This window comes from Pleurodeles waltl, chromosome 3_1 (genome assembly GCF_031143425.1).
Source record: "Pleurodeles waltl isolate 20211129_DDA chromosome 3_1, aPleWal1.hap1.20221129, whole genome shotgun sequence".
Taxonomy (NCBI): Eukaryota; Metazoa; Chordata; class Amphibia; order Caudata; family Salamandridae; genus Pleurodeles; species Pleurodeles waltl.
In genome coordinates, this window is record NC_090440.1 from 368705009 (window position 1) to 368729193 (window position 24185).

At 43.4% G+C, this 24185-nt stretch overlaps 1 protein-coding gene across 2 annotated transcripts in view; it reads left to right on the plus strand.

Moving 5' to 3' along the window:
- Positions 1-23906, plus strand: part of HDC (histidine decarboxylase) — a 107027-nt gene extending 83121 nt beyond the window's left edge. For both annotated transcript variants that reach the window (XM_069222549.1, XM_069222550.1), the window contains 3 exons: positions 4419-4517; positions 6202-6303; positions 20660-23906. In XM_069222549.1, the coding sequence (XP_069078650.1) occupies positions 4419-4517; positions 6202-6303; positions 20660-21418 (960 nt within the window). In that variant the 3' untranslated portion in view covers positions 21419-23906. The remainder of the gene's footprint in view (positions 1-4418; positions 4518-6201; positions 6304-20659) is intronic.
- Positions 23907-24185: the final 279 nt, after the last annotated feature.

Below are 24185 nucleotides of genomic sequence, written 5' to 3' on the forward strand. Positions count from 1 at the left end.
ACACACACCAACAAATGGGGCAGATACCTAGATCACTGACAGCCTGCTGGCCTGATCCAGGGTATACAGGAGTTAGCCCATGAGGAAATGGGCCATCATGTCCCCCGCTAAAGTCTTGTTACATTTTGCTCAGCTCAGAACATAGCTAGAGAATGCATTGTTTCGTCACAGCCTCGTAGAAGGCATTTTGGCATGTCCTAATGAAGAGTGACAATTTTACCTTTAGGAGAGTCACAATATAATCAGTGCTGTATTGTCATGCATAAATGACTTGAGAGGTCAGAAAGGTTAGCTGCCTAGCTGCTGACCTCAAGGTGGGACTTCCGGAAAGGAAGTAGATGAGGATTGGCAGAAGATATATATATATTCAACAAAGGATTCTTTACTTTTCTACTTTTCTTACTTATCCAGAAAAGACATAAACAGCACTCAGAGGTCACTCTGCTGGCATATATTTATATGGAAAATTGCTCATTCTGGCAGAGAAAAAGCTTTACACATTTCAGTCTCACCGACCTTGTTCACAAGCATATATATATATATATATATATATATATATATATATATATATATTGCGAGGGAGGAGGTCAGGTCCTCATGCAGGGGATTGTATGCCTATGAGAGAGAAATAAAGAAGCTGACACCCACTCACCTGTTGCGTCATTTATGTGCGGGAGCAAATACAGGGAGTGCAGAATTATTAGGCAAATTAGTATTTTGACCACATCATCCTCTTTATGCATGTTGTCTTACTCCAAGCTGTATAGGCTCGAAAGCCTACTACCAATTAAGCATATTAGGTGATGTGCATCTCTGTAATGAGAAGGGGTGTGGTCTAATGACATCAACACCCTATATCAGGTGTGCATAATTATTAGGCAACTTCCTTTCCTTTGGCAAAATGGGTCAAAAGAAGGACTTGACAGGCTCAGAAAAGTCAAAAATAGTGAGATATCTTGCAGAGGGATGCAGCACTCTTAAAATTGCAAAGCTTCTGAAGCGTGATCATCGAACAATCAAGCGTTTCATTCAAAATAGTCAACAGGGTCGCAAGAAGCGTGTGGAAAAACCAAGGCGCAAAATAACTGCCCATGAACTGAGAAAAGTCAAGCGTGCAGCTGCCACGATGCCACTTGCCACCAGTTTGGCAATATTTCAGAGCTGCAACATCACTGGAGTGCCCAAAAGCACAAGGTGTGCAATACTCAGAGACATGGCCAAGGTAAGAAAGGCTGAAAGACGACCACCACTGAACAAGACACACAAGCTGAAACGTCAAGACTGGGCCAGATGGATGGGCCCGTGGCTGGATTGGTAAAGGGCAGAGAGCTCCAGTCCGACTCAGACGCCAGCAAGGTGGAGGTGGAGTACTGGTTTGGGCTGGTATCATCAAAGATGAGCTTGTGGGGCCTTTTCGGGTTGAGGATGGAGTCAAGCTCAACTCCCAGTCCTACTGCCAGTTCCTGGAAGACACCTTCTTCAAGCAGTGGTACAGGAAGAAGTCTGCATCCGTCAAGAAAAACATGATTTTCATGCAGGACAATGCTCCATCACACGCGTCCAAGTACTCCACAGCGTGGCTGGCAAGAAAGGGTATAAAAGAAGGAAATCTAATGACATGGCCTCCTTGTTCACCTGATCTGAACCCCATTGAGAACCTGTGGTCCATCATCAAATGTGAGATTTACAAGAAGGGAAAACAGTACACCTCTCTGAACAGTGTCTGGGAGGCTGTGGTTGCTGCTGCACGCAATGTTGATGGTGAACAGATCAAAACACTGACAGAATCCATGGATGGCAGGCTTTTGAGTGTCCGTGCAAAGAAAGGTGGCTATATTGGTCACTGATTTGTTTTTGTTTTGTTTTTGAATGTCAGAAATGTATATTTGTGAATGTTGAGATGTTATATTGGTTTCACTGGTAATAATAAATAATTGAAATGGGTATATATTTTTTTTTGTTAAGTTGCCTAATAATTATGCACAGTAATAGTCACCTGCACACACAGATATCCCCCTAACATAGCTAAAACTAAAAACAAACTAAAAACTACTTCCAAAAATATTCAGCTTTGATATTAATGAGTTTTTTGGGTTCATTGAGAACATGGTTGTTGTTCAATAATAAAATTAATCCTCAAAAATACAACTTGCCTAATAATTCTGCACTCCCTGTATATTACAAATGTTTCATTTGAAAAAGGTAAACAGATAAAGATATATTTCACTAAAAATGGGAAATAAAGATGTGCACTTACGAGTTTGAGGCAATGATTACATCTAGCTGCACATGTCCTACTCAATCAAATAAAATAATGGGTACATACAGCCCAAGTGTATCAGTATGAGCTTGGTAAATGTAGTGTCTTCTAACTGCAAGCATCAAGATCCTGTGACTAGGGACGGACTTATGAAGGACATTACGTAAATATTCTGGGAGGCGTCAGGGTGTGGTCTTTAACAGTTATTGAGATATTGAGAGTTAGGTAAATGTTGTACACTGATGAGTAAAGACATTAACAATGAGCTCTGTGTGTGGTGTGTTGTTGCGCCTGCTACCAGGCTGGGGAGGATGCAACAGTAGCCTTGGCTGACAGTGATACTCACAAAGTGAACAAGAAAACATTCTGGCATTGATCCCTTATTCTTTCAACCACAGTGCATATGTATGGTACTAACTTTCAATGATGACAAATGTGAGTTGTTCTGTGTGGCTGTCTTCAAAGTTCACAATAACTAGCGAAAGTATAGTTTTTGTTAAATAACTCCCCTCCTGAGGAGTCTGTCTGGTGGTACCGGGACATCTCCAGAGTCTCTGTTGCTCTTTGGGTCACCAGAAGTTGATAAAGGAGACTACTCTCCTCTCGCCCTCGATTCCCAGCTACCTTCCCCTACAATTACTTCATGCGGTCTGCTATAAAACACCTTTCATCATGCAGAAATGAACAGAAACTCTCAAGCACAGCTAGAACCATGTCAAGACACCGTCTTTACTGAACTACTAAAGGTCTTGGATGAAGTCAAGACCCAGTTTTTTCAGTATGACACAGAAAATGAAATTCCCTCTGTTTCTAGTTTGATGGAATTATTTACTTACAATTACAAAAGCACCAACTCACAAGGGGATGGAAGCTGTGATTTGAAATGTATATATATTTTTAGTAAAGCGAATGCTCACATCTGAAAAATGTAGGAAAACATTTTCGTTTCCACCCCCCACCCCATGCTCGCGGTGGCCTCAGCTCAGTGTAGTTAAAGTCCCTTGGTACGCAAGCTTCAAAGTAATGTTCGTGCTTGGCGGGTTGGGCTTGTAGATTAGGAAGAGGAAGGTAATGTTAAGAGGTGAGTTCTTACTTCAATTCCTAGTCTTGCTGGTTGGTGTTCGCTTTACGTTTTTATTATATGCATTTCACTGCCTTGACAAATAAGAGATGTAGATGCCTTTTACTTATAATTAGAACATTGGAATGTTGGTAGCTCCATTGAAAACAATGGAGTGCTGCGGGCTTTTACTGGCCGGTAAAAGCCCGCAGCGCCAACATTCCAATGTTCGCTTTGTTCACAGCAACAGCTGAGATTTTAATCCCCTCGGGCTCCGTGAACATTATTTTTTTTAATAGAACATTCTGCCCTGAGTGGCAGAATGTTCTAATAGCCTTAGAACCCGCCGTAGCGGGCTCTACCGACTATTAAAGTCCCTCTCCCTTGTTAAATGCCCTCGGCCTTCGGCTCGGGCATTTAACGCGGGGAGCGGGCCTTTAATAGCCGGTAGAGCCCGCTACGGCGGGTTCTAAGGCTATAATATATGCTTGTAGATAAAGGGGGATGCTTGCACCTTGCCTAACTACTGAGAGCAGCAGCGTGTCAAACCAAGCTCCGCCGTGCGAGGCCTTTACCTGCTGTTCCACTATTGGTGTGCCTCGGAATAAGTGACATCTATTCCGTCCAACCCACTTTCTGCCTTAGCTTCCATGTCTTTGCCCGCCATCCTGCTAAGCACATTACAGTCAGCATGAATGAATACAAGGCTACCTATTACCTTTTTTATTTACTATTTTGTTTCCTATGGCTGTTCATTCAGAAGTTTTTTAATGAATTTAGACATTTGGAGCCAAATGGTAAACCTAAGGATTGGCTGGAAATCATCATCTCCCAAGATCCATTGCTTCCCAACTTCCCATGAACTCTGACTGTAAATACCATATAAAATCACTTACACGTGCTTTATTTCATGCTTTAATTACCGGAGTGATTAGTCTGTGATATCTGTAGCTTTGAAAGTGTGACCCAGATGGTTACAATGTACACTGGCGAATCCTTAGTGGTTGTCTCGAAACTTATAAGTGATTCCTAACGTACTGCTTTCTAACTGATGTGTACTACTGATGTCTTTGATTGTTTATATATTTTTTGACACAGAACTGGCAAATTCCACTAAGCCGCAGATTTCGATCTTTGAAGCTGTGGTTCGTTATTCGTTCTTTTGGAGTGAAGAATCTTCAGTCACACATAAGACATGTATGTGAAACTTTTGTATACCTTTGGTAACCGATGTATGGGTTGCTTATTGGCAGGTGTTTTACAACATCAGCATATCTGTATTTTCATATGTCCTGGTATACAGATAATTGTCCAATGAACACCTAAAGTGCATATTATGTTCATGTCTGTTTCCAATACTTCGCTTACTTTCGGATCATTTTTTAAAATCTAAACTGTTTCTGGCCATTTATTGTTGCTGTTCTTCTTATTTGGAGCCCATCAAAGCAGGGTCAGCTCCACCAGGAGCCCTGGGGCGCGGGACAGGGATGTAGCTCATGCTCCTACAGCACAGGGGCCCCCCAGCACTTCAGTGGGCCCTCAACCTTTCAGGGTGCTCTCATTCAGCCCAATGCCAATGAATATCTGTGAGATATGGGAGCCTTTGTGCCCAAATCACATTCTGCAAGGGAACCCCCATCATTTTGTGTTATGCCACTGGTGCCGGTCTCCCTTAAAGGAATGTAGATGGCCCCCAAAGGCAGCAGAAAATGTCTTCCTATTGAATATTTCTACCTGTGTTGCGACTGCTTGAGGGGGTAGCTGCCATTACTTGTAGGGGGTGAGGAAGCTGAACCCCTGCCTCCTCCTGTTGGAGATGGTCCTGCATCTACGTGGTGATGGTATGATAGGATTTTGAGTCTGCTGCCTTGTTATTAAAGCTGCAGATGTAACAATTTCTTGAACACAGCCAGAAGGTGGGAAACTGATTGATTGACTGTAGGCGACGGCACAGGAGGCCCTTTCACATGACATGCCTAGCCTAAAGACAAGGCACTCAGGATAAAATAGGGCAGGGTTCTTTGCCTCATAGGGAATAATGTTTACGTCACAATAAGATTTGTGAACTACCAGAAAAGGTTTTTAGAATTTCAAATCTTACCTGGTTTATTTGCAATCACATTTACAGCCAAGAAAATCAGCCAGTTCCCAAGAGATGTGCTCAAAGAATCAATATGAATCAAAGTTCAAAGGGGTGTATATGACAGGGATGGCAGGCTTGCGTTCGGTCCGGGGGGTCTGAGCTTGCCTTATAAAGAATACCCATAACAGGTAACCATTCACATATGTCTATGGCGCTCATGAAAATCCGGGATGTCTCTGGCCCTCGTAGACTATTGTTGAAGCTTGTATGGATTGGCAGCACCAGAAAAAGCGAAATAAGAATAGAGCAAGAAGGAACACAATTACTAAGAAAGTGTCACTAGAAGAAGAACGTCTCGCAAGTAAGAATTTAGATCTAAGCACAGATACAACACACTTAGGCCCATATTTATACTTTTTTGCGCCGCATTTGCGTAATTTTTTAATGCAAAAACTTACAAAATACAATTATATTTTGGAAGTTTGCGCTCCTTTTGCGCCAAAAAGTGACGCGAATGCGGGGCAAAAAAACTATTAATAAGGGCCTTAGTGCATAGTACCACTGTTTGCTCTCATGCCGTGCGCGCCATTACAAAGGTACAAAATAACGCTGATAATTGAACTTTCTGACTGCCAACATAATTTATTTAAATGTGCATGCCATACAAAATGGAAAGTAAAGTGAACAAAGTTTTTTTTATTGCTTCTTGAGGTCCTTTAGCAAACAATTTCTTCGAACCACAAACAGCGATTTAAAAGTAAGTACAAGATAATTTACTATGTATATTTTCATTTTCAGGGCACGGAGATGGCCAAATATTTCGAGTCTTTGGTTAGTAGTGATCAACTCTTTGAAATACCTGCCAAGAGACATCTGGGATTGGTTGTATTCCGTGTTAAGGTAAATGAGGAATAGTGTATTATTTCAGTCCGCTTTTTGAATATTTTAACATCATTAGCTACTGTCTAAAATCCTGGTGTGGTCTTTGGGTTAATTGTAGAAATATGGGTTTGCTAGGATGTTGCTGATGGCTATACTTCCAGTTTCAAGCCGAAAAATGTCCCCCAGTATCTCCGGGCTTCTTTTAGTCTTGTTATGATCTGAGTCACGTTGCACCGGCTTCTCATAGTTCTCCTACTGGTCTCGGGACCGTAGGAGGCAGTGCACCGTTCACAGAAGATACACAACTGAGAATGAATGTGGCTAACAAGGCATACCATCTTCATTCTGAACACAGACATTTTCATCCGATCCAGAAGTTACATGAAGCCTGCATTGACAAAGACCTTTGATGTGCTGCACAGACTCAGTATCCACGCTTATGGCTTAGGACAGTTGGTGCCAACAGCTCTGCTCATCGGTTCTTGAGTCAAGAATAAAGGCATGTTTCTCAGTGCTTGAAGTACCTAGGCGGCTGGTTCAGGTTTTCCCGGGTTGACAAAATACTCTAAATAGAGATGTCCCCTTCCACTCTTAAGAGAGGATGTGCTCTATAGCTTCCCATACTACCCCTGACCAAAGGGAGACGTTTACATAGCACAGATATCCAATTGCCAGGCACCCCTCTATTTAATACAGTGGATAAATGCAGCAAAGGAAATGTTTACAAGCACATGCCTGTGACCACATCAGCTTAATTTGGAGAAAATTGGGGGTCATTTTCAGTTTGGTGCAGGGAAACGCCCGCCCGCCCCCCAAACGTCTGGTCAGGTTGCCGCCAGTGCAGCCGTCTTCCTGCGTAACCCATTACAAGTTCCCTGCTGGGCCAACGGGTGGAAACATTGGCCCAGCAGTGAACAGCCCACAACATTGACGCTGGCTCATAATGGAGCCGAAGGCAATGTTGTGGTTCTTGGGGTGCAACAGCATAGCAGACAGTGAAAAGTGCAACAGGGGCTGTCCATGGGGACACCTGCACTACCCATGCCGAGTGCATGGGCGGTGCATGGTGGTGCAACCACCACGTAAAAGCTGGCAGAGAGAAGGCTTGTAATCCCCAGGGTGGCGCTGCATGCATCGCTGCCCTGGCAGATTAGGACCGCCAGCACTGCCAGTCCCTCCAGTAGAGGAAGACTGGCGGTGGTGGCAGTCTGACCGTGGCCAAACCGCCATGGTCATAACGTGGCGGTCTAACCGCCTCCAAAGCAGTCGGACCACCACGTTGGTGATGGTCAGATCACCTCCGCAGCCCTGGCGGTCTGTAGACCACCAGGGTTATAATGATGGCCATTAAGTAGCAAGTTTCTTTGGTAAGGTAATGAGTTAACTTAGGGCGATCCAAGGGCAGTCAGCGACAATATGACCTAAGCTGTCTGCCTACCTGATTATAATCATACTAACAAAGAGGTTGACCATAACACATTAATCAAATAGCTATTCCCGATCCAATGTATAGAAATAAAAAATGCTTCCCTTCTTATATATGGAACCTCACCCACACGTTAATCATGTGGCATGCCTGATCATCAGATACGCACCTGGCATGGTGGTAAACACCTGGTGGGCTTAACCCCCCCTCATGGAGGGAACACTTAGATATCATAGATATTTCATTAAAAACTATATTTGCCAATTTCTTCAGGACCTATGATCCTGCTGGAGACCTCTCAAACTTTGAAATCCACTATTCTTATAGATAAAGAAACAATGGCACTCACACCATGTTATCATGCATTTGTTAGCAGTCATATAGTCCGGATCAATTGGTAGCACTCAGGAAATTATCCAGGGCTTTTCTTCCTGTGGGAATAGAAGATATAAAAATGCCATCTTGATAATGCTCAGAAAATCTGTTTATACAAGTGTCTTCATGAACCACTGCAAGCTCAGATCAACTTTCACTGTGAGTATCGATGTATATAATTCCCTTCAAGCTTGTCAACACATAGGTAACGTGTAAGAAAGTTATTGGTTGAGGGGGATAAAAGCCCCAATTATGCAGCAAACGTAATCCTTGTCAGCTCAGTTTGCCATGGAGGAGGCTGGAGGAGCAGAGAGAACACCGTGGATGGTTGTCCCTGCAGCCCAAAGAGCAGGCCCGGCGATGTGGGCTGTCATCATTGTAATTCGAAGTCAGTCGGGCATTTCGGATGGTCGATGCTGGAGCTTCGCATTGACAGTCACAGCGGCCTGTCATTGCTTCAGCGCAAAGTGCAGATCTCATGTTACCGGTCGTTGCTGGTGGACGTTGTATTGTGGAGTCAGGTTCACCAGAGCTTCATATTGCAGTCATCATGGGTAGCAGAGTCTCAGCGGGAACAGGCCTGTTCATGATGACAAAGACCACAAAACTTTAGAATTTCTTATTTCTTTTTAGGTGGAGTTTAACTGGTGCAGGCCTAGTGTCCACAACCTGCACAGGCACTTCTTGCATATCAGGAACTCACTCCAGCAAATGTCAGCAGAGTTCAGGCTGGTCAAGTTGCCCTTAATTGTAGCAAGTGAGCAAAGTTACAAGTGAGTCCATCCTTTCAAACCAAGGGCTTTTTTTCAGGGGTGCTCCTATGTTAAAAATTGCCTTCAGTATGCCAGTGCCTGCATTTTGCAGTTGGTGCTTACAGGAGTCAAGAATTACCTTTGAGTATGTCAGAACCCACACCACATTCACCTACACCACATTCTGTCTTACCCTTACTTTCATTCACTCACTTACACTCGCTCTCATTCGTTCTCAATCACTTGTATTCTCTCATTCATTCTCAATGTCTTGCATTTACTCTTACTTATTCACTCATTCTCATTCTGACTCAGTCATGCTTTCTCACTCACTCACTTTTACTCACTCAGACTTTCTTATTTAGTGTTGCTCATTATCACTCACTCTAACTCATTCTCACTCACTCTCATTAACATTCATTCATACTCTTGCTCGTTCATACTTACTCACTCTCCCATGCACAAACTCTTATTCTCATTCTCAGTTATTCTCACTTATTCCAAGTCCCTTATTCCCACTCACTCTCACCATCACTCTTTCACACTTACACTACCTCACACTCTTTAATACAACTCATTCATATTTATTCATTCTATCTCAGTCACACTAACTTGCAGTAATTCTTTCTCTCACTCACTTAATTAATCATACTCACTTACAGACACTCATGCCACATATTCTTATTCACTATCTTTCACATATCTTCTTGCACATGCAGACACACACATACACATCCTCACACATACACACACTCTCTTACACTCTCTTATGCAAACACACTATCACCTGCACACATTGACACAACATACATTAAAAAGAATCTTAATATTCTTACCTCATCTCTCAGCAATGCCGTACTCCTGCTGCAGGTTCTCCATTTTATTATAGTAAATAATAGGCAAGTATTCATTATTAGCATTATACCAAATGGGCAATAACCAAGGAGAAGGCACGTCTGTGGTATGTGTGCTGATTTTGCCACCTCTGTGGCCAGGGGTCACCAAAGGAGTGTCAGGAGTCACAAGGGATCTGTCTCTCTGCTGGATCTTTTTCACCTGTCTCTGTCCTCATCATGCCTTCTCTGCCTCTGCATCTATTACACCTAGCTCTATGTCTCTAATGTCTTTCCCCTCATCTCTGTAACTCACCTGTTTATTCTCTCTTACCCTCTCTCTCTTTCACACACACGACATAAACACACACACTCACACATCTTTGACTCTCAGGCCCAGCTTTATCAAGGTGTTGCATTTTTCTTGTGTCTCACAAGGCGACGCAAGGACAACGCAAAGGCTTCAGTAATATTTTTAAAGCCATGCAAGGGATGATTTGCATCACCTTGTGGCTTTGTAAAGAAACATAACACAGAGCAGCTGCTTGCGCTGCATTTTGATACTTTTAGCTTGGCAGGCGTTCCATGGGTGGAGCATGGGAATTCCCTTGCATCCACCCATGGCATTTGGTGCATTCCCAGATTTACTAAACCTAGCAAACCTTGGAATGCGTAAAAATGGTACACCTTCCTCAGTGAGTCATAACAAGGAGAAATATTCTTATTTCTCCTCCTTATTTCCTCTTTCCACATGTGCTGCATTCCGCGGCACACATAGAAGGAGGACAGTGTCTCCTAGGATTGGTTTTGCACTGGAAGGTGTCCCTTCCTGCACAAAAACAACCCTGCTTGTAACACAGTCACCTGTGCACGATGGTGCAAGGATGCCTGCATGGGCTCTAGGCAGTACACAGTGTTCCAGTACAAGGAGAGAGCAGAAATGTTCCATATGTTTGTAAAAGCATTTTGTTTCTCTTCCTTTCATGCAATGCAGTGCAGCGACTTTGCTTACTGCCCTGCATTACGTGACATATTAGTGAGTGGCCCCTCAGTGTGTCTCCTGTGGATCTGATGCACCTTCTTCCTCTCTTTCTCTTTTTCTCCCTTCTGTCTGCTGTTTTTAGGGTCGAGCCTGTGAGTGCATGTGCTAGCGAATGCGTCTCGCTTGCGAGAGGCTGCTGTGTGCAGTAAAGGGCTTGGAGCCCGCCTTTGCTCACCATTTGTTGGTTTTCGTGGCACTCTTCTTTACAGCCTCTTAATTCGTCAAGGCATGCCTGGCATCACTTCCGTTTCTCTGTGTAGAACAGGGATCAAACACTAATTGATGCAACTTAATTAGTGCTAGTCCCAGCCAGGTACTATTTGTTATTTCTAACTTTGTATGCCCTGCAAACAGAGGGCTTGTGACTGCAATTTTGTGCCTGTTGGGCACGTTTTTACCAAAGTTTTATTTTTTAAAGCTAACTTTATTTTATTTTGCCAAGTCTTCTTTTCTCTGTTTCTTCTCACGTTTTCTTTTGTTTTTGTTCGTTCCTTTTCCTATGACAATGCCCAGGGACAGCCAGAGACATTGTGCATATGAGTGCGTGACAGATGTGCCAAAGGTTCAGATTTACCTAATCCTAATCAAGTCCTCTGAAGGTTTAATTAAAATAAAACATCTTGCCAACCACACTGATGACTCTCACACCCCTGTTCAAATGACGATTTTCATCAAGTTTGAGAAGCAAATGTGTAGTGAGCGAAATACCTTTTCTTGTAAGGTTGCTGTGAGTCTTTCAAACAACCTAAAGTTAAAAGCCACAAAAGTCATAATCATAAAAGTTATGCGCACATCTCCCTAGGCCAGTTCCATGAAAATTGTTTATTTCGTCCAACCCAATGCCCTTGCAACGCAGCCTGGGGTGGATAGTTCTTGCTCCAGACTCATCTATATATATCCAAACTTTATATGAATACCTTGTCAGGCGACAGAATGGCAGCCCGAGTTATATTTGAAGTAGAAATGCCACTGTAGCTCATTTGTCTTCACGCGGCCAAAATATTAGCATAATACTAAGAGATAACTGACTCTGAATGCTGTCTTAGCCTGGCATATATATGCTGTGGCACATTTACTATTATTTGGCACAATGAGGCGCAGCAAGGGAACTTGCTGCGTTGCGTGAAAGGGAAGGAAGAATGCTATTTACAAAGATATAGAGCATTTCTACCCTCTCTTTGTACTGGTACACTGCGTGCCACCTGGGGCCAAAGCAGACATTCTAGCACTATAGTGGAGAGGTACCTGCGTTTAGAGCAGGATTGTTTTTGTACAGAAAGAAATATCTTTAGATGGTTTGGTTAGGTGCACTATCCAATTGTATATAGTTTGGCGGATCCATTAGCATGGCAGCAGAGAACACTCCATAGTCCACATCTTCTCTGTTCATGACCTGTGCATATAACAAAGTTATTCTGCCCGAGAAATGTAGCTGTGCCACAGGTGTGAGGTCTAGAACTGTAGTTGTCTTCCGATCACATGATCTCATACCACTGAGGATTTAGAATTCCATTTTGGAGCCTCGATTGTTTATTTTTTAATTATTATTCATGGTATTTAATAGCTCAAACAGCAAACATATTAATTAGTAGTTATTCACACCAGATGGCATCATCATTAAAGTTATACTAAGCTATAAAATTCATTTTTTAATAAATTTATATTCATTTTGTAGTATAAGCACAGATATTGGAATGCATAGAAAATGGTTGTATATCTACACAATGTACCAGGATAAGCCACCATGAGTTCCTGGGATGCCACACGTCAGTATAGAATGGAATGTTTCCAGTGGCGGCAGTGAAGATTGGCGGTTCGTCCTCATGAGGAGTGTTCATTGCCCGTACTTTGGAGTGACACTAGACTTCCCGAAGATCTCAGACAGGGCTGCAGTTTCACCCCCTAGGATCTGTGATCGTTTCAAGTGTGTAATAAAAGGACGCCATGTTCTATCATGAACTATGGCCGAATATATTTCCATTGCAAAGATGATCCACATCTTACCCCTCCACTGGGTAAGAGGTAGCACCATAAGCTACTTCCACATATGGATTTTGAGAGTCATGCAGCCAGCAACAAATGGGAAATAAGTTTGCCCAGCAGTGTGGTGTGGGAAACAAACCGTTTTCCCCAAGTTCACCTATTAGAAGTATAAGAGGCTCTCGGGGCAGCCTTGCCCCTGTAATTACTTGAAGTGAGACAAAACTTTGATCCAGAACAACTCCAGCATACATCCAGTCCCTGAAACATTGCTTTTAGATGGAGGTGCCAGTGATTCATGATCTTGTAAGTGTTTTCCAGGGCTGTACTCAAATTGATGTTACGATTGCTTAGTGCTATGTTGCTGTCCACAAGCGCTGTGGGATCCCCAAGACCTGCTCCCATAGCTGTACGTCTGTGTGTTGATATTGGGAATTAAGTTGTAGAAAGGCCTTGTACAGCAGGAAATGCCTTTACGCCAGAGCCTATTCATAAATAGGACCTCCACTGGGGTGGATGATCTAGTGAGGTTCCCCTTTATGTCTCTGATGGATACCCAGTGTCTCAGTTATGCTAATCTAAGGCTTTCGCTGATGGAAAGATGAAAGTGCTGGTGTATTTCCCCAGTGGGTAGCAGATCACTTTCTTCAAAGAACTTCCTCAACCTGGGTGGTGTCCAAGGAGTGAAACTTAGGATCTGATATACCTTGCAGAAAAAAAGGGGTTATGGGTAATGGGTGTCAGAGACGAACGGTAAGATGTAGACCCCTTGTAGTGAGATACTTGTAGCCAGTATTCTAGTAGGACAAATGTTGAAAGTAAAAGTGAAACTTCCTCTAAGTGTGCAATCTGCGGGAGCAGAGTAGAAGTGAGAATAGGGGGTTGGGGGAGTTTATGGTCTAGAGCATGGTTCCAGTCCAACTCGAGGGAGAAGGCGGGGGGATTTGTGCTGCCTGTATACTGATGCTTGTCAGGGAGGCCAATACCTCTGTCAATCCTTGCTCACATACGTTTTGCTCTAGGGACTCTAGGCCTATTCCCTTCCCAAATGGATTGTGGACTGGATTTAGGTTAGGATGGGAGCTGAAAATCGTGTAGGCCGTTTCTGTGCCACATATGGTAGGGGAGGGAGAAAATTAATTTTCTGTTTCGCAGTCCGTCCCATCCAAGAAATCTCCAGATTACCTCATCCATGTAGGTCTTTAAAGCAATGGTGGGATATTGCAACTATAAAAAAGACGTCTGCATCTAGGTGGGAAATATATATGCCCAAAATGTTAGCAGGTTTCCAAGCCAGGTAAACTCTGCTGCTGCAACCCCATGTTTAGGCTTCTGTTGAGGGTCCTCCACTCCCATCCATTAGGATTTTTTGTAATTAATGTGGAATCATGCGACCTCGGAGAATATGAACAGTTCTAATTGGAGGGTGTTCAGAGAGGAGTCAGGGTCTGTGATGAAACAGAAAATGTTGACTGCGACTAGGGCCAGTTTGGGGTTAATTTTTCCCACCTGAATTCCCTTGATGTTCAGATTATGTGTTATACTTTGGACCAACAAGTCCATTAATAGCGCAAACATCAAGGGAGATAGGGGCACCTGATGTGTATTACTAGAAATACAGATGGAGAATTCCCCATTTATCTTAATTTTAGTGGAGAGTTTAGCATAGAGTGCCTGGATGAACAACTTCATTTTCCCCCCATCGCAGTCCTATCCAGACAATTGGCCATGAAACTCCGGTTGACTGATTTTGTTCAGCTATCTCAAGTAACTTGCAGGCTAATCTTGTGTTTTCACCTGCTTGTCGACCTCTTCGGAAGCTGTACTGCTCCATGGAGATTATAGTAGGCTAAAAGGGACGGAACCAGGAGACCAAAATGGAGGCAAACATTCTAACATCACTTTTAAGAAGTGCAATTGGCCTGTAGTATTCACAAATGTTGGGGTCCTTTTCTGGTTTTAACAAAAGTGCGAGATTATATGGCAGCACAGTGTCAGTGACTGACCAAGTTTTAGAACGAAATTAAACACTTTCCATTGAGATTCAATTAGAACACAGGCATATGCCTTGTAAAAGGAGGCTGTGAGGCTATCAGTCCCTGGATCCGTAAAGCCCGGCATCGCCTTTATGCCCTCCTGTATTTCCTTCTATGAAATCTCTTCCTCTAAGGACCTAAAATCCTTGCACAAATCAAAGGGAGGGAAATCAATGAAGTAGTCGTCCTGTTTCTGTTTATCTAGTTGCTGGCACCTACAAAGCCCCCCATAGTGACATATTTAGGATGTTCCTAGTGGAGGCGTATTTAATGGCACTATCATAGATAGTCCCCTGATGTTTTTCCTAGATTTAAACAGTTTTCGTTTGTAGGCCAGCAGCCTACTGGCCTATCAGCTTTATTGCCTCCTTTTTTGTAATATTGTTTGCAGATGTAGAACAACTTACAGACTGCCTCCCTCACACTGATCCATTGGAGTTCCCCCTAGAGCCGTTGTAAATCCTGTCTTGCTCTCAGTGACTTTCCTTGCTTTAACAATTGTTCAGCTTATCTAAGCTGAGTGTCCAGGTCCGTTTTTTGCTGCTTTACTTCATGTTTGAACATCAAAGAGTTGAAGATCAATTTAAATCAGATGGCCGCCTTTTCAGCATCCGATAGGGTTGCCTCCATGACCTCCTATTAACATTTATCTTAATTCTTTCCTCTAATATTTCATGCAGTGCTGGGTTGAGAAACAGATTTGACAGGTCGGGTGAAAGAGACATGAAGCCAGATTAGAGCACGATCAAATAGGGCTCAAAGCTCTATATGAGAGACTTGAACTCTCCACTGGATTTTGGTGAAACGAAAAAGAGATCTATCCATGAGTGCATTCTGTGGACATGTGAGTTAAAAGTGAATTCTTTGTCTTTCGGATGTGGTGTCTCCAGATTTCAGCTAGGTTAGGTTCCTCAGAATTTGAATAAGTGAGGGGGAGCTGGCAATGAGGGTGTAGGACCTGTCTGGGCTCTATCTAGTTTTGGGAAGATGACAGAATTGAAGTTGCCCTATAGAATTAAGTTATCTGTGGTAAAATGGGAAACTCTAGGAAAACAAATCCAAGGATTACTCTTTGCCCTCATTAGGACTATACACCACCACCAATGTGAGCTTAAGTGAGCCCAGTATTCCCTCACTGCCAGCCCTCTTACCCCTCGATCAATGTATTCAGTCACCAGTGAAAGACCCTTGCAGAGCAGTATAGCTACTCCTCGCAATTGTGTAGTGTGAGTGGATCTCAAGCTCTTAGTATGATCCTTCAGTAAATGAGTATCCTGGAGGAGGGAAACATCCACCTCCTTGCGATGGACACCGTGACAAATTGTCCTCTGTTTAATGGGGGATTTAAGGCCCTGAATGTTTAACTAGACAATGGATACAGGGCATATCATGATGTAACAGTGCTGCCACCCTTGAGGAAGCTAGCGGGCCATGGGTTGAGATTGTGTCACCCAGGGTTATAGCCAATGTTTTCCGAAGGTGCTTCTAAAATGTCAAACCCAGACCAGCCCTCATTTTATAATCTGAGTTGCCTGGTAAATGTGTATAGGGTTTTCATAGCTGTGCAATAAAACAGGAAAACTGAAAAACAAAAAAACAAAAATTTGTGACATCTGCATAGCCCTTCAACGTGGTTGTCCTGTCTGCATCCGTGATAATACCAGAGACATGTAGGGTCTCTTTGGTAGGGAAGATTGGCAAGGGTCTGGCAGTATGGATGTGGGGTTGATACATGGCTGTCTTTAAGCCTAATTAGAGACCCAAGCTTTAGGCAATTTGCCTTTAGCTAAGATGAAGGCATACAGTTGACATTTCCTGTAGTGTGCCATGTCTGGGAAAAGATGCACTCAACGTTCATTGGAGGATTGCGTCTCTTTTTCTAGAGGGCAACATTGACGGTGAAGTTCTTTTTTTCATTGGCCTGCAGTTTGTAGTGTCTCTACTCATTTCCTTTGTTGCTTGTCTAAGATGAGGCTGGTCCAGTGGTTCGATAATTCCCAGCAGCTCACAAGCTTCATGAACATGTCTGATGACATAGCGCTTGTCTTTGAGCAAGATGTGGAGGCAAAAGGGGAACCTCCTCCTATATGTGACTTTCTGGAGGAATGATGTGATCTCTAAATTCTTGTCTGCAGGCTAGGGTATGTGCTGATACATCTTGGTAAAAGTGACATAATATCAACTTTGTATCTGGGCCTCCAAGAGGATCTTTTTTTTGTATTTCTTGGAAGTAGTGGACCCATGTCAGCACTGTGAAAACCAGGTTCTTGCTTTGTTGGAAGGCCAACAATACCCTATGTATGCAGTCTATAAGAACTGGCTTTTCAGGCAGGTGTTGATGCAAGTGTTTTAATAGGTCTTTGACATGGGCCTTTAGCTTATGGTTTGGCATGTCCTTGTTGTTGTCTCTTAGACGAATATTGGTGCACCAGGCCCAATTTTCGAGGTTGTCAATTTTAGCTGCCCTTATGTGTTGATGTGGTTCTGTGACTCTGATCTGGAGCTTGTTCATTTTGTTCTTGCACCTGTTTGAAAAAAGTTACTCTCTGTCCAATTCAACTGAAATTCCACTCTCTGGAGAGAATTATCAAGTTTTGTAATTTTCCTTGTGAGGTCCTGTTCTAGGAAGGTCAGGTCCTTACAAAATTCCTGGAGGAGGATTCTGATGTCCTCCTTGCTTTAGATTCTCATTTGTTCATCTGAGTGACTCTCTACAGTATCACGTGAGATGTCAGATGGTGGGCCCGAATTGGTTTTGAGAATTTGGAGCATGTCTTTAATGGATGTTGCTTTAGGAGTTTTTGCCCTGTTACTAGCCATTTCCCTTGCTGTCTTGGTTTGACCTGTGAGCGTAGAGCTGAATCACAGAGTTAAACTACTCATCCCCACTGTATATTATGCTGGTCACTTTGGTGAGGTCCTTGGGTGTGTGACCACTGAGCCCGATAGCGAGATCCAGCCACCACTCTGCCAGAGGTGCTTAATTCTACCACCAGCCGTTCAGCTAAAGACTCTGGATTAGTGTGTTTAAGTCTTGCCTTTCGTGTTAGGTTTGTGGACAGGCGATTGATCTCCTCATGCTATTGTTTGACTTTGGCACCATGGCAGTGTGAGCCCTGTGAGGCTGGGGTATCCCGGCAAGATTTCCAGACAAGAAGCTGTCTCTTGTGGTACTCCTTGTGGTGTACGTCGGACCCTTACTCCTCCAACGTAGCGGTCTCAGCGTGGCAGCCCTCACAAATGTGCCCGGTTAAGGTAGGACAAAGTCCCCAACCTGTGTGAGATGGCAGTTTGCTTGCTTGGACTCCAAGTCTACTTGTAAGCTCACCACTAGCTTATAGGCCCCTGAGACTTTACCTATTTCTTCTTCACCAATGAGGGAGGCTCAGAGGAGCCAAATGCTGACTTGGTCTTGATGCAGGGGATGTCTGTCCATGCATCCTCCATCTTGTGGGGGAGAGCCTGAGTGCAAAGGTGTCACAATCCGGTATCGCCAACCCATTGGGTCTACCTCACTGGTGCGGCTGCCTATCAATGCATTTGTCATTGGGTCCCCTCCAGCTTGCATTGGGTTATAGCCAGTTGGCCGCCGCCGGCTGCTCCAGAACTCTGCTCCTCAGTCCGCCTGCCATTTTGAGTGATGTAGTGAGATTAAGACATGGAGAGCACAAAACTGATCCTCCAAGTCGCTCTGGGAAAACACCATTTGATTGTTGTTTGTGTGTCCTGGTATAAATTGGACTGCTTCTTCTTGCATGATTCGGGCACAGCAGTGGACCCGGCTCATGTAACCTAGCATAGTCATGTCCCAGATGGTCCCCGCCTTGGCCACGCCCTGCTAAAGTTAATGTTTAATGCACCTTACAACTAAGTTACCAGCAAGTTATGTTAGGACAGAAACACAAAGGCCCATATTTATACTTTTTGATGCACAACTGCGCCAACGCAGTTGTGCTTCAAAAATGTTACCGCCGGCTAACGCCATTCCAACGCACCATATGGGCGCCTTATTTATGGAATGACGTTAGCCGGCACTGCGGACTGGTGTGCGTCAAAAAAAATGACTCACACCAGGCAGCGCCCGCGTATGGGAAAATGGGGGTTGTGCGTCAAAAAATGGGGCAAGTCAGGTCTGCGGCAAAATTCAGGCCTCAAACTGGATTTGCGCCATTTTTTTTTACGCCCAACCGCCATTGACATGACTCCTATCTTAGCAAAGACAGGAGTCATGCCCCCTAGCCCAATGGCCATGCCCAGGGGACTTATGTCCCCTGGGCATGGTCATTGGGTATAGTGGCATGTAGGGGGGCCCAAATCAGGACCCCCTATGCCACAAAACAAATCTGAAAAAAATACTTACCCGAACTTACCTTTACTTCCCTGGGATGGGTCCCTCCATCCTTGGGTGTCCTCCTGGGGTGGGCAAGGGTGGCAGGGGGTGTCCCTGGGGGCAGGGGAGGGCACCTCTGGGCTCCTTCCGAGCCCACAGGTCCCTTAACACCTGCCCTGACCCAGGCGTTAAATAACGGCGCCCATCAGGCTGTGCGTCGTTTTTTAAGGCCCACCCCCTCCTGTGCGTCAAAATGACGTCAGAGTATAAATATGGGGCACAGGCCTTAAAGTCATTTTTTGGAAGGGAACGCCTACCTTGCATATAATTAACGCAAGGCTGATTCCCCCTTCCAAAAAATGACGCACATGGTTGAATTTTGACGCCCGCGGGGTCGGACGTCAAAGTATAAATATGGGGCAGGGTTTGCGCCGATTGTGCGTCAAAATTTTTGATGCACATTCGGCGCAAACAGAGTATAAATATGCCCCAAAATCTACTTAACCATTCTTCTAACATTTGTCAAAAACGTATTCTGATAGTAGCTTCACACTCATGCTTGAGCTCATGTAAAGTTCTCCACAGTTTAGAAGCCCAAACAGAGAACCTTCCCACAAACTTAGGCGCCTGACATTTAACAAGGTTCTACTCCGTAGGAACGAGGATAATCTTAACTTTGGGATGTCTAGGTGCAAAGCCAAGAAAGCATTTCAAAATTGGACAAAGTATCTTGCAATGGATTATTGCTTGTGCTAAGAAGCATTACTCGTTCAAAAGTGCAGCAACTACATGGATTGTTGTTAGATACCATGGCATGGGTTGTCCCTTAATGACAGAGTGGCCAATTACAGATATACCTTATGAAGCAATCACATTAGGATTCAAGCTGCGTTTTCTGTGTGTTTGTTGCTTATAAGGCGAAACACTAATTGTGTCTAATATTCATTCGTGTAAAGGTGAGGGAGTAACTCATTTGCAGCGCTGTTCCAGGAACAACATCTCGGGCAGAGGAGAGGTTAGGGAGAACATTGTCCTGTAGTTCTTCAATATCTACTTTCTTTAAAAAACTGCATTTACTTTCAGTCGGTCTACCCATGTTTGTTTTGAACTTAGTACACATTAGACTTAGATTTTGACTGTAAATTTGAAAGCTAATTTTTAATTGCAGAACACAATACTTTCGGTATTATAATGCAAACTTCCTTTATTTCGACTGATGTGGGGCTGGGTGGTAGGAAAGGCTTTGTTAGATGGATGCTCCATACATCACCTCTAGTTGTCATCTGTCTTTGGTAAGAGTGGTGATCCATAGGTGACGGAGTTAGTCTCTGTAGTGAATAATTTTCATTTGCACCACTGTTGAGTGATACGTTTATAGTAATATAAGAAGGTTCAAGGTTAGGTAGGTGTTTCTTGTGTATTTTGATTATAACCCAATGTGTTTTGCTGCTTATTTTGCATATCAACCACCCGGTGATCATAACCATTCCATTTCTGCTTAGGAAGTTGACCCTCGAGTGCCACATATTTGTCACTTAATGAGCTATTATGTAATGAAAATCTTCCTGTCATTTAACTTTGTGCTCATTTGTATAAACAGGGGCCCGACTGCCTAACAGAACAAGTCCTGAAAGAACTGACAAAAGATGGCCGCATGTTCCTAATTCCAGCCACCATCAATGGTAAATTTATCATCCGCTTCACTGTGACATCTCAGTTCACAACCAGAGAAGACATACAGCGAGACTGGAGCATCATCCGAGAAACAGCTACCCGAGTGACCAAAAGGCATTACACTTGGACACCGACCCATACCATGAATAAAATGAACACTTCTGAGAAAAACACGCCACAAGAGAATACTATTTCGAGCAAGCCTTCCCTGTGGACAGGTGGGAGTAAAACTCCTTTCCCTAAGATCACTGTGCAGCCTAGAAATGAAATAATCAGTCCAAAGTTTTGGGTCAGCCAAACTTTTGAGGAAGAGCAGGACTCACCAGATGACTGCTTTCCAGAAGAGGATTCTGCTGCAACCAAACATAAGCCTTCTTCTTTTATATACAGGCATCTGTCTGTCAAAGAGAGAGAAAAGAAGTCCCGTTCCCTGAGTTGCAACAGTGTACCTTTAAATGGCATCCGAGAGATGACCAATCAGAAAGCAGTACCTAGGGATGATGCTGTAGGAAATCCATCTCACACTATAGGCAATATATTTTCCAAACTCCCTGAGAAGGTGATCATTTTAGAAAAAAATGCCTTCAAAAAACTAATTAAATTTTATAGCGTCCCTAGCTTTCCAGAGTGCAGCATTCAGTGTGGTTTGCAACTCCCTTGCTGTCCCTTGCAGGCCATGGTCTGATTGAGGGGTAGTCGCTGGTGGCAGTACGATATGAAGATCATCTTGTGTAATATGGCTAATAGTCTGTAATTGTGGCTAAAGTGTACACAGTGTCGAAAAATTACAAATACGTGTGCATCAAAGTAGACAAATACATCTGTTCTTTATTTCTGAGAAGGCCCCACATATAATAAAAAAACAAAATAAGTGTCACAAACAGAAACTATCGTGCATGTTATCAAATGAAAAATAAATTAGTAGGTATTTGTGTCACACAGCATAGAAAATATGAATTTGTATGATCAGGCACCCTTCTCTCGGATTGCCATCCACCATGGAACTTCTTTTTGTGCTCCATTTTAGCAGGAAATTCAACTTGGATATGAAGACTGTGTGTTGGGTGCACTCTTCAATGGAAAGTGGGCTAAGGGGGGCATATGTGCTCATTGACATGTCTATGAACCAATTTCATGGGGCCTGTTGTAAAAAACAGTGGTTGGAAAATACTTGTGCAAATTGCCACCAGAATGTTTGCTACCAACGTGAAGTTTTATGAACTAATATATGCACTAATACGTTGGTTTGCAAAATTCTCATTTGGTGTGGCTTGCAATCTGACCTGCCTTGTGCTTAATAATGAGGTAGCTTGCAAACTGTGACTTACTCAAAGAGGATGCCTTCATAAAGATGGTGGATTGCTCCGGCCAAAAGAGTGAATTACTTTAAAAAAGGAAATCCTTTAATATAAAATGCAGCCCATTTTTAGGGTTGAGTGCTCTGGCCCCTGTTATAATCTCTCTGTGGGCTTTTAACCATGCCCATGTCATGCCCATCAGTGTGGTTGGTTCGTGGGCTTGCCTTTTAAAATTCTCTTGATTTACTTAGTGAAAGGCATGCATATATCATTCCTTTTCCGGTGTTTAGTCCTCCTCTACAGCACCAGTAAACTACCGAAAACATACGAGGTTCTGTGTTTTCCGAACGGCTTCTGCACTATTTCTTTTTATTTCCTGCACAGCGTGATCTCTCTGGGCAGTAGTTGAGCACTTCGCATTACATCGACCCTATTACATGGATAACTCTACTTTTGGTAGTTACATGGATAATTCTACTTTTGCCGGTTACATGGATAATTTCACTTTTGCCGATACGTTTCACTGCAAGCGAACTTCTGTATCCTTTTCTGTGTCTCCTTCAAGCTCATGGCGACTGTCAGCTTGCATATGTGAAACTGTTTTACTTTTCATTGTAGGTGTATGTGGAAAGAAAAGCCCGTTTAGAAATTTGCAATGCTAATAGCTCTAACTCGAGCAAATGCGAGACCCATTGCATTGTAAATGCTTGTTTTTTTTGGGAAACAGGGCTGAATTTAAAAAAACAAGTTTAATTTTTTTTAAACGTTAGTTTGAGAGTTGGCCATCTGCCAATTATCAACAGCATTTTTTTTAATTCATATGGCTAACAACCCCAACTCCAGAGCATGGTAATTTTTTAATGTTTTACACCCAGGTACATTTCCTAAAAAACAAATTGCTATTTGGACGGGATGCCTACAATTCACCCATTCCAAATAGTTATTCCTTATAGAGTCAGAAGCTCATTTTAGGGGTCCATAATCATTTATTGATTCCTAAAATGGTGTTTATACATATTAAAAAAATTGTTATAAAATGATTGTGGTCAGAAACATTCAGAATCGCGGTTTTCTATGATAAAAATGTTATTGTTTTGTACATCAGCCCCATAGTCCTAGACTAAGTGAAAAATAGTGAAGCAGACTAAATTCCACATAGTGCGAACCTGCTAAATGTTTAATACAGCCCTACATTTCTTAAATTGAAAGCAATCAGGTGAAAAGTCTGTTTCATCTTTGAAAACACCAAAATCCATTATGAAAGACCACTGAGGGACACAGACACCAAGAGTTTCTTACTTCCTCCCTCCCTTCTTTTCTCTCTCTCTGCCATTCCCATTTTTCCTTCTTCCTCTCCCTCTCGGTTCCCTTTTCCACTCCATTCCTCTTCCCGCCTCTGCCTTCCTCACTGCCTCCCTAACCTCTTTTATTCCTGATCATTTTCTTATGACTGCACTTCTACAGTAACCTGTATACAGATTGCAGGTTATACAGAGCATCTTCAATGGCTACCTGTGTCCCATGCATGACATGGAGCACTTCTCTATTGGTCCTGGATGGACTCTATTGAGATCTGCTCAGTCAGACACAACACTAAGTTAATGTAAACTGCAGGCGTTCTGTCTGCCACTCCTCTTCCAGCCAATACACACCTAGATGCAGCAATCCCTATCTAGGACCATACTTAATACTGCATTTGGCAAGGTACATGCATTCTTCCTAACTCTTGATACATGAAAATATATTTGCAGCACAGAACAACCACCACCCCCATGCTTGTGGGTGAACTAACCTCACTAGCCCCTGAAGAGACCAACAGCCCACGCCCAATTATCCAACCCATCTCCAGCCGTGGCTGTCCTTTAGGGCAGAGGGGCCACACCCATCACCTTTTTCCCCTCATGAAGAGTGTCTGTCAGGCTGAGCAGAGGTCAGCCTGACAGACACTCTTCATGTTCAGATCTGGCAGCCGGGAGCGAGACATGCGTGATTTGCGCAACCTCCTGGCTGCCTGAGCTGAACTTTGCTGGGCTGAAGAGATCACAGCTCCTATGAGCGTGAGCTCCTCAGCTCAGCAAAGGTGCCTCGAGGCCCTTCCCCTCGGTGACAAGGGGAATCGTCACCGATTGACTTCAACCTGGGCGCTTCAGGTTT